Here is a 15260-nt window from a genome sequence, read left to right as displayed (position 1 = left end):
TTGAAATGCATACAAAAAATTGAGCTAGAAAAAGTAAGTGCAGCCAAAGCAGCACAGAGTGAGAAATAGATTGAAAAACCCACCTGAAAAGATGTGTCCTCTTAGTGATTACCTCTCCCTTTCCTGAAGATGTGTCAAGGTTCTGAATTACAAGAGTTTTTTTAAATATGAAAATGAAAAGTATGTTTCTTTTCATCTGTGCTCCACGTCTTATCTCCAAAAAAGCAGTTAGCTGCACCTGGGAGGGGCAGGGCGTTACGAGATGGTACAACTTTCCTGCTACAATTTCATTAGCTGGGAGATTCAGAGGATCAGTGACAACTCTCAGAAAGAAGAGATTTGGGGTCATCCTTTCTCTGATCCAGAGATAACAGAAGAGAGACAGAAACAGAGCTAGAAAGCAATCTGGTCAAAGGCAGCCAGAGGAGTGTGTAGGGGAAGGGAGCAGAGCATAATACTGGAAAGAGACTGTTCTGGTGGATCCCAAGCCTCAGGGGTGAGGGTGGACTGTCTCCTCCACGCTCGGGAACAGGAGGGTGGGGAGCAACACAGGAGAGAAAGGAAAAACAGCTTTGTGGTTTAAAGTACTGAACTGCACACCCTCAGAGCACCTAGGTCCAGGTCTGAGTCCCCCTAACATCTGCTGTGATGCTGGAGGAACTATGCATGGTCTTTATATTGCTTTTCTTCACTTCTCAATCAAGGAGCTACTAATCCTATTTTTGCCTTGTTCTTTGCCTGCCACCTCTCTAAATTGCAAGCTTTTTGAGACATGGACTGTCTTTTGCTGTTCATATTGATAGCATGTTCAGAAAATGAGACTGTAACCTCTGTAACTATTACAGAGACTGTAACACAGAGACTGCCAGTCTCGCTGGCAGGGTGTGGATTATGCACGAAAAATGGTAAACAGACAGAGACATAAGGATAAGTTTAATTAAAGGTGAGACAATCTGAGCAGTCTGAAAGTGAAAGGAATAGAGAGATTTGGGGGACGTATGCACAAAAGCATAAGGGGCAAAGAACAACTGTTTTGAGGCAGAAGCCTCCATTGCAGTATCTGGAGGGCCAAAGGGAAAGCTGAAGCAAACAGGACTCCAGAAACAGGGTCTTCTTGAGGAGAGAAATCTGGTGTGAAGAGAACACGATAGAAGGGACAGTGCGAGAAAAGCAGCACCTGGGACTCACGTCTGAGGGGCACAGTGGAATTGGAGCAGAGCAGATAAGTTTGCTCTTAATTTCTCTATACACTAGAGCTGTGTGTAGAAAAGGGTAATTTCCTTCCCAATGTGCTTTTTGCTTAAATACTGCGATTTCTGTTTCTTTTGCCCCTTGCCTTCCCACCTGGTGTTTCTTTTGTCTCCTGCCTCCCCACCTTGAAAAAAAAAATTGTTTCTGAAACACTGTTGAATTAATTCTAGCAGGAGATAGAAATTTCAGAAGGTAATATAGCAATCATAGAAAATTTGGGGTTACAGGTACAAGTAGAGCAGGCCAAGGAGGGCTAGGAATTAGGAGGTATCTGGATCAAAATCAAAGCAATGGACACAGATATACTGCAGAGCTTTAAAAGATTCTGAAATACTATTTCTTCCCTTTACGGGTGTGTTGATTTTGAACACTGTATTGCTTTTCACTGCCAGAAAATATTTTTAAAGCAAAATCGCTGCAAGAGGCGATTCTAGAAGGCTGACAAGTCCAGTCAGAGAACAGAAACATGGAGTCCCTCAAGGCGCTCGCTGTTTTGGGCTCTGTTTCAGCAGAGGATGTAAGCCCTTTCTTAACAACTGGTGTGAGCCCAGCCTCGCTGATTGCAGCCGAACAATTCAGTTTCCCACTTAAGTCTTTTTGTGGAATGAATCTAGAGTGCTCAGCTTCTCCTAGGACTAAGCTTCGTATCATCTTTGTGTCCAATAATCTCAAATTTCAAGTGTTGCCAGCAAGTTGCTCATGAGTAAGACACCAGTCAGGCACTATGTGGCAAGTATCATCAAATAATAAGTTTGCAGAAATCGCAAGCTGTTTGCAGACAACTCGTAACTGAAATAGAGGTAAAATTTACCTGATAAATTATTCATCACTAATGATTTGGCCAGCTTTCCTGGATATATAGCCACAGGGATGTATGACACCTTGGGGAAGGCATCAGATAGAGACGCATTCAAAGTAAACTAGAGAAGAGGATGCAGACACAGGTCCAGAGCAATCTTTAAAGACAGAGGAGAGCAGCTATGTGGCCAAACAGAATTAAGTTCTCTTTATAGCTGGTCAATTACAAAAACAAAGAGCAGGTTAGGAACTATCAGAAAAAAAAAAAAACAAACCCCAAAACAAACAACTAGTAACGATTTGTTTTCAGGCAGCTTTTCTTGGGTAGCTGTGGGTTCCAGCTAACTGTGCAGAAGCTGAGCAAGAGCAAAGGCTAAATCAGGTGTGGTTAATGGGAGCAAATTCTCCCCAGTGAGAAGCTGCTGCTATCAGGGAGGAGGTTACTAGGAAGTAGCATGCAGGACTGAGAGGAGTCTATGGATGAGATGGGAAGATACGGGAGAGAATATTCAGCGTAGGCAGGATTAGAGCTGTGCAGAGTCTTAATCTCAGCAGCCCTTTCTCTACACCTTTATCTGTCATGGTGCAGCCACTGTGTGCTGCAGTGCTGGTATAACCTGGCCATAAAACTGGATTAACTGGCCCGCGAGGATCATGGCTGAACAGAAGAGGAGCACGACAACATGCCTTTGTTTACACGTTCACTTCTGTGAGTGAAGCACAGATCTTTGTGAGACAAAGTGCTTAATTACTACTATGGAATATCATCAAACGAATGTGCAAGAGTAGAATTAGTGTTAAGAGAAGATTTTTGCTCTTTCATAGTGCAGTTCATTTCTACTAATGTTTTCTGCAGTATCAAGAGGTTATTTTTTATTATGGAGAAAAAATACCATTACCAGAGGAACTTATTTTTAAATAAAAATATCAAAATTACCTTTCTGATTCAGCCCTTGGAGAGAAACCTTGCTGTCTCCCTCCTTCAGCCTTCCTTTTCGGCTCTTCCCTACCAATGAAAAAAATCTAGCGACTGCCTCCAACACGACTCGTAATTTCTTCAGCAACAGCATGCAAGAACGGATCCTTGCCAGCTTCTCTTATCCCACAAGGTTTTGAGCCCCAGAAGAAAATCTGTCTTGGACTCTGACCCACTGAAATTAATGACTCTTGGAAAACGTTAAGACTGAGTCCTTAACGAATGCCATTCTATACCACTTTCTGTTTCTTCTTTTTATGGATGTACATTACAAAGCTCAGGGATAACGTGTAACTATGCAATATTAAGAATGTAAGCAAGTTTTATTTTTACTCTGCCAAATCTGTTGAGAATCAGCAAAGTTTTGCCACTCTGCCTGTTTAGCTGATTGCTTGTCCTGATTTGGAAGTTCTGAATCTAAAGCTAATTTTGTTGGTCCCTCTAGTCTCTGTTTACTCCCTTTTAATGAGGGAGGCCTGAAGCCCAACTCCCTCTTCCCCTCAGGTTAGTCAAATTTGATGTGGAAAGTGGGAGAGGATAAAATATTTGTTTGGGAAAGACACCCCAGGAGCCTTGTAGTGCCCAGAACGAGGGAGCATGTTACAGTGGGTTTCTTAACAGAGAACCACTTGCTTGCAATTGCTCTTTTCTGAAGGAAAACCTGACCACCACTCATGCGCCCTCCTCCACGGACAACCGGAGGTTCTGTTATTTCCTCTGTATGCAATTCCTTTTTATTCATAGGGGATTAATTTTGCTGTGAGCTTGGGGAGTACCTGTCGTGCCGACGCAGTCACGACAGGTATTTTCACACCACCGCTCGCGCACACAGCTCTTCTCGAAACGCCCTTTCAGCCTAACGGCTGTACGCCAAGGTGTTGTCATCTAGTTGCCTCTCTCTTACTACCACCATTAACTATTTGCGCTAGCCCCGTCGCTCCGGCGGCTGAGCGGTTAACGAGGGCTGTACGAGCCAGGGCTGGAAATACCCATTCCGGCTGGCAGCGGCTCCTCCCCGCCGCCGTTAACCCGTAGCGGCCTTCGCTCCGCCGAGCAGCCCCCGCCGCCGCAGGGGGCACCCCCCGCCCCACCCCATCAGCCGTGAGGCGGGAGGGGGGGTGGGTCAGGCCGCCCCGTCCCCCCCCGCCTTGCGCCGCAGCCCCGGGGGCGCCGCCCGCCCCGCTGCCGCCGGAGGAGCCCCAGTGCGCAAGCGCCCGCGCCCCCCCCCCGCCCCGAGCAGAGCGGCGCGGGCCCGCGGGGGGGTCAGCTGAGAGGCTGCAGCGCGCGGCCCGGCGGTTCACACGTTAACGAGCCCTCGGCCAGAGGTGCCGGGAAGGCGCCTGCGCGGGGCCGCGCGAAACCCACCGGCGGGAGGGGGGGGGCAGCGAGTCCCGTGGCTCGGCGCATGCGCGGCCTCGCACCTCTCGCCGGCCGGGAAAGGAGGGCGGGGGAGGAGGAGAGAGGCGCGGGGAGCCTGCGCAGGCGCGGAGCGGGGCCGCGGCGCGGTGGGTTGGCGGCTGCGCAGTGGGGCGGCGGGGGGAGGGGGCGCGCGGCGGGGGGAGGGGAGGAGGAGGAGGAGGAGGAGAAGGAGGAGGGGAGGAGGGAGGGGGGGGGCCGGGAGCGAGGGAGGGTTTATCGGGCGGCCGATTTTGGTTAAAATATTCAAAATGGCGGACGGAGGAGCAGCGAGTCAAGATGAGAGTTCGGCGGCGGCGGTGGCGGCAGCGGCAGGTAATCATTACTGCATTTTACATATTCATATTCATACTCGCACACGCGGCCCCCCCGCCGCCCGCCCGCCCCGCTTAGCATAATTTATTAGTACTCAGGATTATTATAATTAACGGCACAGGAGGGAGCGGGGAGGGGGGGGGAGAAGGAAAGCAGCCTCCCCGTGCGGGGAGACACACACACACACACACGCTCCCTCCCTCCCTCCCTCCCACGGAGCCGCACTCGCACCCGCCCGCACGCCGGGGCACCGGCGCCGGGGCAGGCAGCGGGGCGATGGGGGGCGGCGGCGCGGGCAGCGGCGGCGGCGCAACGGCGAGGCGGTGGGGTCGGGGTGGGGAGGCGGCGGCGGCGGGGGGGTGGGGGGGAGCCGGGAGGGGGGGAGGCATCCCCGCACCCAAAAGCGGTCGGAGGTGGCTCGCCGCCACCCCGCCGGGCCCCCCCCCCCGGCCCGCACGCCCACAATAAAAGCCGCTTTACATATTCATGGCTGGGGGGTGGGGGGTGGCGGGGGGATGCTGCTGGAGCGGTCCCGGCGGGGGCCGCGGGAGGGGGCACGGCCCGCCGGGGCTGGGGGGACGCGGGCGGCCCCCCGAGGGGGGCAGGGTCCCCCCGCCGGCACGGTGGCGGCAGGGCGGAGGGGGACGGGGGTGCTGGCCCCTCGGTGGGGCTGGGTGAGGGTGAAAGGCTTGGTTCCCTCATCTCTCATTCCCCCCAGCCCTCCCCCACACCCCCCCCCCGGCCAGGGTTATTCCCCCAGAGCCTGGGGCCTGCAGGCATAGGGTAGATGGGTGCGGATGGCCTCGGGGAGGGGTAGGAGCAGAGCGTGGTTTGGCTTTTTATTTAAATCCCCCCCCCGCCCCAAAGGGCAGTTTCAGTGTGGGGTGGCTCGAGGGGGTGTGCGGGCAGAGTTTCTCCGTGCCCCTCTCCGACGGGGGAGGCCGCGTGTTTGCACCCCCGAAGGCTGGATTTGCCCCGGCGGTGTTTGCCCTCCTCCTCCATTGCCCTCCCGCCTCCGCAGCCCCGAGGGCTTGGGGGGAGCCGGGTGCTGCAGGCCCCCTGGGTGGCGAGCCCCGGGCCCGCGGCCCCTCGCCCTGGGTGCCGGCACAGGGGCGGGTGGTGGTGCCGGCAGCCCCGGTGGGCTGGCACTGGGGGTGCGGGTCCCGTCCCTCTCCCTCGCTCTCTCTCTCCCCCTCTCCTTCTCATTTGAATAATGTCTAATTCGGGGAGGTTTATATTATTGAAATGGCCGCCTGGCTTTCCCCGCCTCTCATGTTTAGTAATTCAGACCTTTAATAACAGCCACTCAGAGCCCAACGCCGTGTTTATATTTTACATTCGCCCCATGTGCTTTTGTGGTTCAATATGATTCTTCTTTCTCGCTCTCTCGCTTTTTTTAAATTTTCTTGGCAACCCACAGGGCCCCGAGATCAAACCCAGGCTGTGTGAGGAGAGGAGGGGGGAGAGCTAGGCCCTGGCTCCTCTGGCAGGCGCCTAGGCCTCACTCTGCTGCTTGATTTATTTACTAATAACCAAAATGACCCCCCCATCTCCACTCCACCCCTGCCAGCAAAAACAAAACCCTCCTGGGGCTTGAGCAGCATCAGATCTGCTCATAGATTCTCAAACACTCATGTCTTTTAAATAAGGAGCTTATTTTTAATTTATAGCAACTCAGGACTGTAAAGCTGTTTCTTTCATATCTGCTTTTCAGAGGCTTGGGCATTTTTGGTCCCTTTGTCCTTGATTCTTTTCCTTAAAGGAGAGTTGCTTCTAATTTACGTTTTCTGGCACTGAGAGAGCTATAGAAGACACACTCAAAATCTGAACAGCTTTCCTCCTCCCTCTGAACACAAACAGAATTGAATACATTGAAGATAATCTTATTCACCTTCCTTTTGCTTAATGTGGATGCAGTTTAACAGTGCAGTGTGTCAGATGCTTTTGTCGCTGCTTGTATCTGACTGTTCTGGGTTGTTTTTTTTTTTTCTTTCATTTAGATTTGGCTTTCAAGACGGAAGATACTACTAGGCAGTACAGGGTCTAGAAAGGAAGATAAGTTCTCTGTGATTGTGTCATAAGAACACCAAGTTAAAATTGAAATTAATCCTCTTAAATTGTCTGGAGTAATTCAGTTTCAAACCAGATATTAGTCGTCTTAGAAAGAAAACAAATGGACTACTTTATTAGAAAGAGGCAGTAATTAAAAAAAAAATATTTATGCAGGGATGGGTTTCAGATAAAACTGTAGGTTTTCATTAGTGACCATTGTTTTCACCCTGTGGAGAAAAAGGACCTAACAGCAGGGTACTTCAAAGTAGCAGTGCCAGATTAGCATGTAAACATCTTTGAAACATGACTGGGAAGAGAGGTCACATACAAATGCAGACAGCATATTTTGTAGTTTGGTTCTAAATTTAATTTGTCACAAAATACTACGCTGCAGCTAATGAAAAGCATTTTGATTTAAGAAATAACGACTCAGATTATTTATCCTTTTTCTTCACCCTTGGTGAAGACAGGCCTTGAATACTAGAAGAAAAAAAAAATCTGTAGAAGCAGTAATGAGACTGTTCAGGTGACTGACTGTTTCACAGACCAACAGCACAAGGCTGGCTGGACAAAAAGCAGTAATATGATTTCATGCCTTAAATAGCATATGTTTTTGCACTCGCTTCACAAGATGTGGTCAAGCCGATGATGTCATTGGCCAGAGGACAAGGTGCAGTTAATTTGATTTATTGACCTGGGGTGAGGTGTAGCACTGAAACCTTCTCATAGGGAAACCATTTATCTGAGGACAATTTCCTTTATAGCAGCAATTTAACCACTGCTGAGACTGTAGATATTTTATCCAGCATGATAAAAATGTACATTGCATCTTGCAAACAAAATTTCTTTGTCACTGACGTTTTAGTAATTTTTGTAGAATGGAATACTGGACAGTGGCCTTGTGTAGTCTTATGACCGAGCTGGGGTTTATAACTCTTGAATTCAGGTATTTACATGCCAAAATACAGATGTATTTCTCTCAAACATATATTTGTGTGCCTGTGTTGTAGCTTAAAGTTTTACCGGAACATGATGCGGATAGAAATGTGTCTTCACCGGTGAAGCCCGTAGGAAACATGTTAGTGGGAAGCCCCTTTTCCCAAACCCTGGCGTCATCTTCACTTGTCGGAAGGTGCTGAGACTAGCGCGTGGGTATTGCTCCTCAGTCTTGAGTAAGGACTTTTATGTTAGTTTAACACTGGTAGGTGTCAGATTTTAAGCTGCTTCTTGGACCTTCTCTATCAGTGGTGGGTGGGAGAGTAAAAGAAACTTTTTTTCTTCCTTATGGACTACCTGGCTGTGGTGAGAGTCGGGGGTTGTGCTGCTGTTGCAGTGCTTCCTAATTTTTACCAGGGGAACATGTTCTCCTATTTTGGCTGTCCTTTCAGCTTTTATTAGGGACAGAAGGAAGAAGGCTTGTCCTCCTCATGAAATAGTACCACTGCCTGAGTTATCAGTTATCAAGGTGGCTCTGCCTCCTTATTCTTTTCTTTTCTTTTTTCTTTTCTTTTTTCAAAACTGACCGGTCTAACAGCTGGTTGGAAAATAGGCTAAGCTATGGCAGTAGCCATGCTGCTGCATGTGGAGCAGAATTGGGAAGGTGTGTGTCAGTATGGTGATTTCACAGGTAGAGGAGCTAGAGCTTGCTCCTCGCTTCCTAGAAGGAAGAGGGAAGTCTGAGCTTCCCACTCTGTCATTTTAAGAGGAAAAAAATCTCAGGTTTGCTGTCACTAACAGTTTCTCAAAGATTAGCCTGCAGTAATAACTCAAGCAAGTAAGTGTTAATACTGACTTCATGATGCTGAACGTGGATAGCTTCTGAATGCTTGTCTTAGCAGGTAATGGCGATGATGGCTGGAGTTGCCTCACTTGACAGAATCAGTGAGGTAGCCTTCAGCTCAGTCTGTCCCTTAAACCTAGGAAGCACCAACATAATCTGTGTTAGGAGTCTCTTATGCGGTGTGAAGGAGTGTTGTTCCTGCTTCTGCTCGCTGGTTACAAGAATGAGATTTTGAACACCGTTGTCAAATAATAGCTGTCAAATTTCAAGTGGTAAATCCCACATTGAGTAGCACATTTTTGCTGTTTGTGTTCAGATGTGTGAGGATGCAGAGAATTTTGGGGTAAATGTTTTGTCTGTGCTGTCCAGAATGTTTTTGACTGATCTGTCATCCAGCTCCTTTCTGTTAAATAGTGTTTGTCTCCTCCGTAGACATGTTGGTTTTCTCTCCTGGTTCTCTGGCAAATTTGCAGAAGTTTTTCGTAGGATGCAATAAGTTTTCATTTGCTTTCTGCAAATTTTGGCTCCTGTGGAGTTCAAGACTTCAGAACAGATTACAGCATCTTTAATGTGCAAATCTAGCCAGTTAATTTTCTTACCTTTTTTCCAGCATTATTTTCTATTCTCCTTGAACTGTTGCTGCCCTTAGGACAATAATCTTGATACTGATATTTTATACAGCTGACAATTAAGCAGCCTCTGCTACTTGCACTTACAGCTTTATTATTTCTGTCTTGAGAGAATCAGTGACAGTCCTGGCAAATGATTGTCTTTTATGACATATGTGTTTTCAGTCTGTGTGACAAAGCTGTTGTCAAAAGAAGGTGTTGAACAAAATTAAGTATGACTTGTGTCCCAAATGTGATATGCTTGGTTTGCGTGCTTAAGCTAGTATGTGAATGAAAGACTATCTCATGTTGCTGGATAGACTTACAGTGCTGGCTGTTTACTACTGCAGAGATTTGCTTCTGTGTTAACAAATTTTCCCATCACTTTTCCTAACGTGCTACATTGTTACACAGGGCAAGTTAAGCGTGGGATTTGTTGGACTGAGCGTGGGAGATAAATTTAAGGAAAGATCCTGGTCTTGGTTAGTGTATATTAAGTAATTGCTTGTATTTCACTTGAAACTTTGACAACTGCTAATCTAAGAAAAAACATATACATAGATGTATTTTCCTTCCTATAGTTCTTTGCGTTAAATTTCTTGAATTGTGTGAGTAGGCCCTCATGCTGCTGCTTGTGCACTTATTTTTCTCTGTAGAAAAGGAAATAATTACTTAAAATCTCAGTATTATTCCTTTTCCTAGTTTCTTATTTCACAACTAGCTAGGAAATACCCACATTTGTGAACATAGCTGTATTATAAATTATGAGCTCTACAGTGTATTACAAAGTATTTTGCAAAAGGAGTTTTTTAACAGACTGCTACTGGCTAATTGAATTAGTTTAGGGTTAATAAACAACACAGTTGAGTGATGAAGTGTTGGTTTGGTATAGAGGATTTACTGGGTTCCAACCCCGAGTTTGTCACCCATTTTGCTTGCTTTGCTGTTCTGGGCTAAATCTGTGTAATGGTAATTATAGAGCACATTTTCACAGGGGGTGTTGCTGGGGGAATAATTAGCCAGTGTTTTGTAGTATTTCTGAAGGTAAGAGTACTGTGCTGCTTCTGCTCTTACATGTAATCATCCATGCCTGTGCCAGGGTAAACTTTGCTTAGGATGTTTCAGTGCTGGTCCTGTTCGTGTACTCTCATCGGTGATGAAGGCCTCCTGTTGTAAAGGCACAGATTACTGTCAGTTCTAACTACAGTGTGATGCCGATCTGCTGTAGGGTATGCGGTTCAATGACAGTTTAAATCAGCCGGAGCCTGTCCTCATCTCCCTGTGTGTTCCTGCCCCCTTCTCTGCACTGGTGCAGATGCTTGCCTGATTCCTTTGCTGAGCTAGCTCAGGGAATTAAATTGGGAGAAAACAAGCTTTGCCAAAAATAATGAATAGTTTGTTTGTTGGTTTAGCTCTCTGAACTGGCTTACAATGAGATTAGGCAAGTAGCAGTACCAATCAAGGAGGGGAACAAGAAGCACACATGTTGACCCAAGTCTTCTCATAATTTCATTCTCTCTGATGGCTTTCCTGTTGGCATAAATGGGGAATCATGCTCTCAGCCATGTGATCCTACCACTTAATTGGCACCTGTCCTAGCACTTAACTGGTTTCCAGGGTGCTCTAGCTTAACTTGCTAACCTGGTGGAAAACTAGCCCCAGATCATTTTAGCTCTCTGGTTTGCGAGTTGAAGTTGGCTCAACGAAGGCCTTCAAGTGCAAGAGAGAGGGTAGAACCAAGTGAGTGAAAGTGTAAGAAGGGACAAGAAAGAAGAGAAATGAAGTTTCCTGTTTTCAAAAGCAGCAGCAAGCATTCTGGTTAGCTTAGTTGTATTGTATGGCCTTGTGTTTAGATTGACATAAACCACTGTGAAACCACAGCTGATTGAGTTGATGAACCCAAGTGGATCTAAAATGGTACTGGCCCAAGAGAGGTGATAGGAATGTATAGCCAGTGGCACTATGCTGGACCTCCTATTCTAGCAGCAGGCTGTACATAAATCACTGAAGCCAGTGATGAAACTGCACCTGTGTAAAAGAGTAGCTTAGAAACCAATAGATGCTGAAAATTTGGCATGGTTTGTGCTGTCCTAGGTATGATTGCAGTAATGATAGCCACGACAGAAACTCTTAAATAAAAATTGTGGATGAGACCTTTAAGTGGCTCCCATTATTTTAGTGCTGCTTACAGTGAGACACTTCTCTAAAAGGGGCTGTGTCTTAAAAGGGCATATTGGCAAAAGTACTTGGGAAATTACAGACACTGTTACTTCTCCTAAATTTTGGACTGATATCCCTGTAAGGTAACCTTTAAAAAAAAAAAAAAAAACCAAAACAAACCCACAAAAACCCCAAGCATAACTGCTTCAGCCGTTTAACAGGATCACTCTGAGACAGACTTAGCTTTTCTATAAATCGTGATATTGTGACAAGGAACCTTTTGCTCATCATTACTTTTATTTTTTTCTTCCCAGAAATAACATTTGGCTCTATAGGGATGAAGTAGCATATATAACATGTTTGTCACTGTATGACAGGGCATGAAGTTTTGGAAAAGGAAGATGTGAACAGCTAAGTTACTAAAATAGTAAATACAGTTGAGGACTTAAAAATAAATGTAGAAAAACCTGTTGAATCAGGCTGGAGATACCGCTTGCTTCTTTTTTCCCCTCCTTTTCTTTAAGGGCTGGTAGGAAGTCACCATCCTTTTTGCAGTGAGCTCCTTTGCTATTTGTTCTCTTTGTCCTTTCGATGATTCAGTTTTATTTGAAAAATACCATGTGACTTAGTAATTTGTGCCTGACCATACCAGTGTGAAGTTGTAGCTTTATACTACTTGGATATAGCTGGGGGGGAGGAGTATACAGTGAATACAGGTAGAAATGACTCAGACATTTGATGAATCACTTATTTCAATATTATTAGTTAATACAGTCTACTGAAGGAGAAATGAGATTCAAATTTCTTCTGGGAATCCTGTTGCAAAGATGCCTTTCTAATTATTCATAGTTTTGTTTCTTACCTGCTGATCTTTAGTAGGTTATCGCCTTCATTTGCATTTTCACATGCAGGTTTAAATAGATATTTGAATTTTCTTATTTCTAGGGCTGCAGACATATGGATATGCCACAAAATGCTACCTCCCCTCCCTACCAGCTTCTCTGGAAGTGTTTCCCACCCAATCCTCCAATGCATGTACACACACCTGTGTGCACACATGCTTTGGAAAAAGTACCAGAAAGCTTGGGCTGGGGACAGTTTCTTCTAGCTCTGGTTGTAGTAGTAGAAGACATTACTGCTTCTGACTGTTGGAGTTTCTTGTTCCCCTGCATCTGTTGGTGGGTCTGTCCATCCAGGTACTGTCTAATCCATTTCAGTTAAAATTAGCTGGGTTAGTAAAGACTGTGATCTAAGCTGCCTAAAGTAGCCCAGATAATTCTGATTGAAATCTATGAGTGAGGGATCATCTGAGTTGCTTTGTCATCATACCTGAGGGTATGGTTCATGTTACACTTAATCCAATTTAAGGGTGGGCTGCTGCCAAAAAGAAGTGGGAACCTAAGCAGGAAGAGTATTGGGCCGTCACTTTCTGGACTATTGTCTGTTTTGACAGAGCCTATGTAAAACTGTCCTAGCTTTTGGCAGAAATGGGTTGGGATTGTGTGGAGAAACTGGAGGTAGGAGGGCAAAGGGAGCAGTAACTTTCCACTTGTAACGTTTGTTTCTGAATGAGGGTGTCTGTTCTCAGTGTTAGAAAGACGTGGTCCTTTTCGGGTTTTATTGAACTTTCCAGTGGTACTTTTCTGTTATTGAATTTATGTCAATCTGCACTACACAGTGTAAATTGTTATGAATATTTCCAGTATCTCAAGAGAACCTTGCCATTTACAAGTCATTTCCCTTAAATGGACTTTATCATAAGATTACCTTTACTTGCTGTTCCATTTCAGTCAGAATATAGTTACTTTAGACAGTTTATGGCTACAAAGCTAGCTAAACTTGGGAACTTAGGAGTGTCTTTCAGAACAGTTGAGAACTTGACACTTAGGCATATTTTAGTCTAAGGTCTATGAGCTTCTGACTTAAGATCAGTCAGTCTCACACAGCAAGTTGTTTGAATCGCATCACTGCTAACCTTTACCCAACTATTATTTTACTGCCAGCAAAGCTTCTCTTTGGTTAGGATGGGTGTGCCAAAGTAAGGAAGTTGCCATCAGCTGCCTATTCAGTTTTGCCAACCACTACCCTAGAAAAACATGTTGAAGTAGCAGCAGTGGTAGGGCAGACTTTTAGTCAGAGTTCTCAGATGAGAACACATCAGGTGGAAAGTGTAAACTAGAAACCTGATCGTTTTCCAAAGTTGATTTTACTCAGTTTTGCAGAAGAAGGATCTTCTAAAGTTGCAGAAATTTTTCATGTGTCTGGTTTTAAACTAGCCTTTGCTGCTTACCCTTTTTATTTTTTTCAGCACGTTAGGTTGTACAAAGAAGGGCTAAGCAGTCTGTTGCATGTTCTTCACCTCTGGCTGAGGCAAGTGCTGAGCTGCAAATTCTTGAACATTTGGGAATGTAATCAGAGGAACTATCCCTGTGCTTGCCCTGCTTTTACACTTTCCTAGGTGTCTGCTGTTGGAGGAGGGTCAGATAGATCTTTGGTCAGAGCCGGTATGGTGATTTTACTATTCTCTTTTGAACAAAAAGAAAACACCTTCTCACTTATTTCTCAGTCCATCTGAAGATTTCCACGTGGTTCTTTTCCTATCCTAAAGTGCTCAGGAGCACCAGAAGAGTTCAAGGAAAGGTGATGTTCCTTGTCTGCTCTGCACATTTCCGGCTATGGGAAACAACTGGAGGGTTGCTCCAAAGGCTGTCCTACTAATTTCTAGTTCCCTACCAGGGAACTAGAGAACTGGAAGCTCTTTTGCCCTCTTACTTTGGGAAGATTAGGGGCAAGATAAGAGACTGGGTGTTAAAAATACAGCCTCTGTTACTACTTCATGGAAAAGATCTGCAACTGAGTGGATTCTCAACTCCTTAAGGACCCACTGAGGGTCTTGGGTGTGTTTGATAATTATCCTGCAGACAGGGACTGCAGATATCTTTATAATTTTTGAGCTAGTTTTATTTCAAGACTATTCCTTTTCTCATTACAGTGGGAGACTGACATTGTAAAGAATATCTCCTCTCAGTTCTCAGAGATGAAAATGCTGTTTTATTGTGATATGGCTTTATTTGATGTGGAACCTAGTTGCAACATGGTTGCACCTTACAGGGTGCAGTTCAGTGGTGCAGAAGGGACTTGTTACTACAGACTGACGAAAGCCCAGTGCCCTAAAACTTCCTGAGAACACGCTTCAGCCATGCCTCTGTTGGGAAAAACTACTTCATTAATAGTGTTCTCAACATAGTTAAAATTGAAAATGGATCCATGCATGTCTTGTAATGCATTTTAATAGTATCTATATAAACATAACTATTTATAAACTAACAGCTAAATTTAAAGGATATTGCATTGTATGTAAGCGCTTATATGCTTAAGTGTTCTGTAATTGTGCGTGATGAACTCTGCAACAGTGGGAAGGATTTGCTATATGTAAATTTGATTAAAGATATAAAGCGTTAGAATAGTTGTCATCTTAGATCCCCCTCAACTTCATTTGCTGGAGGACTGAGAGGGGACAGGTAATGTTTCTTTGTGTTGTGGTGTGTCTAGTCAGGTTTGCAAGTGTTGTAGGCATCTCTAAAGATCATAGCAGAAAATCTTCAGTTGTTGCTTCTGTTATAATATTGGTAAATGAATAATACAAAAAAAAATACCATGTACAAAGGTGGGCCAGCACCTACATCTTCTCATTCCCCTATCTAGTGTTAACGTAAGCAGAGCTTAGACTTAACAGAAGGACTGTTGAGGAAAACCTAATTCAATCAGTTAATTTTAAGGTTATATCGAAAGCTTTCTAAAGTCTTGAGACAATCTGTAATCATCTGTGTGCGCTTGGAGAAGACACATTAGTTGCTTAAGGGATCAGTCTTTCAAAAAACAAAATTAACTGCAGGCACAGTGT

The 15260-nt window shown here is 45.4% G+C and overlaps 1 protein-coding gene across 15 annotated transcripts in view; it reads left to right on the top strand.

Annotated features, from left to right (window-relative positions):
• The first annotated feature begins 4649 nt into the window (after positions 1–4649).
• POU2F1 (POU class 2 homeobox 1) overlaps positions 4650–15260 on the top strand; it is a 119970-nt gene continuing 109359 nt past the window's right edge. For all 15 annotated transcript variants that reach the window (XR_012627280.1, XR_012627279.1, XM_074857325.1 and 12 more), the window contains exon 1: positions 4650–4756. Coding sequence is in view for 13 of the 15 variants with exons in the window: in XM_074857325.1 (XP_074713426.1) it covers positions 4693–4756 (64 nt within the window). In the remaining 2 variants the exon portion in view is untranslated. The remainder of the gene's footprint in view (positions 4757–15260) is intronic.

Source organism: Strix uralensis, chromosome 2 (assembly GCF_047716275.1).
Source record: "Strix uralensis isolate ZFMK-TIS-50842 chromosome 2, bStrUra1, whole genome shotgun sequence".
NCBI lineage: Eukaryota > Metazoa > Chordata > Aves > Strigiformes > Strigidae > Strix > Strix uralensis.
Note: the sequence above shows the minus strand (reverse complement) of the source record. Positions and strands in the feature narration are given on the sequence as shown.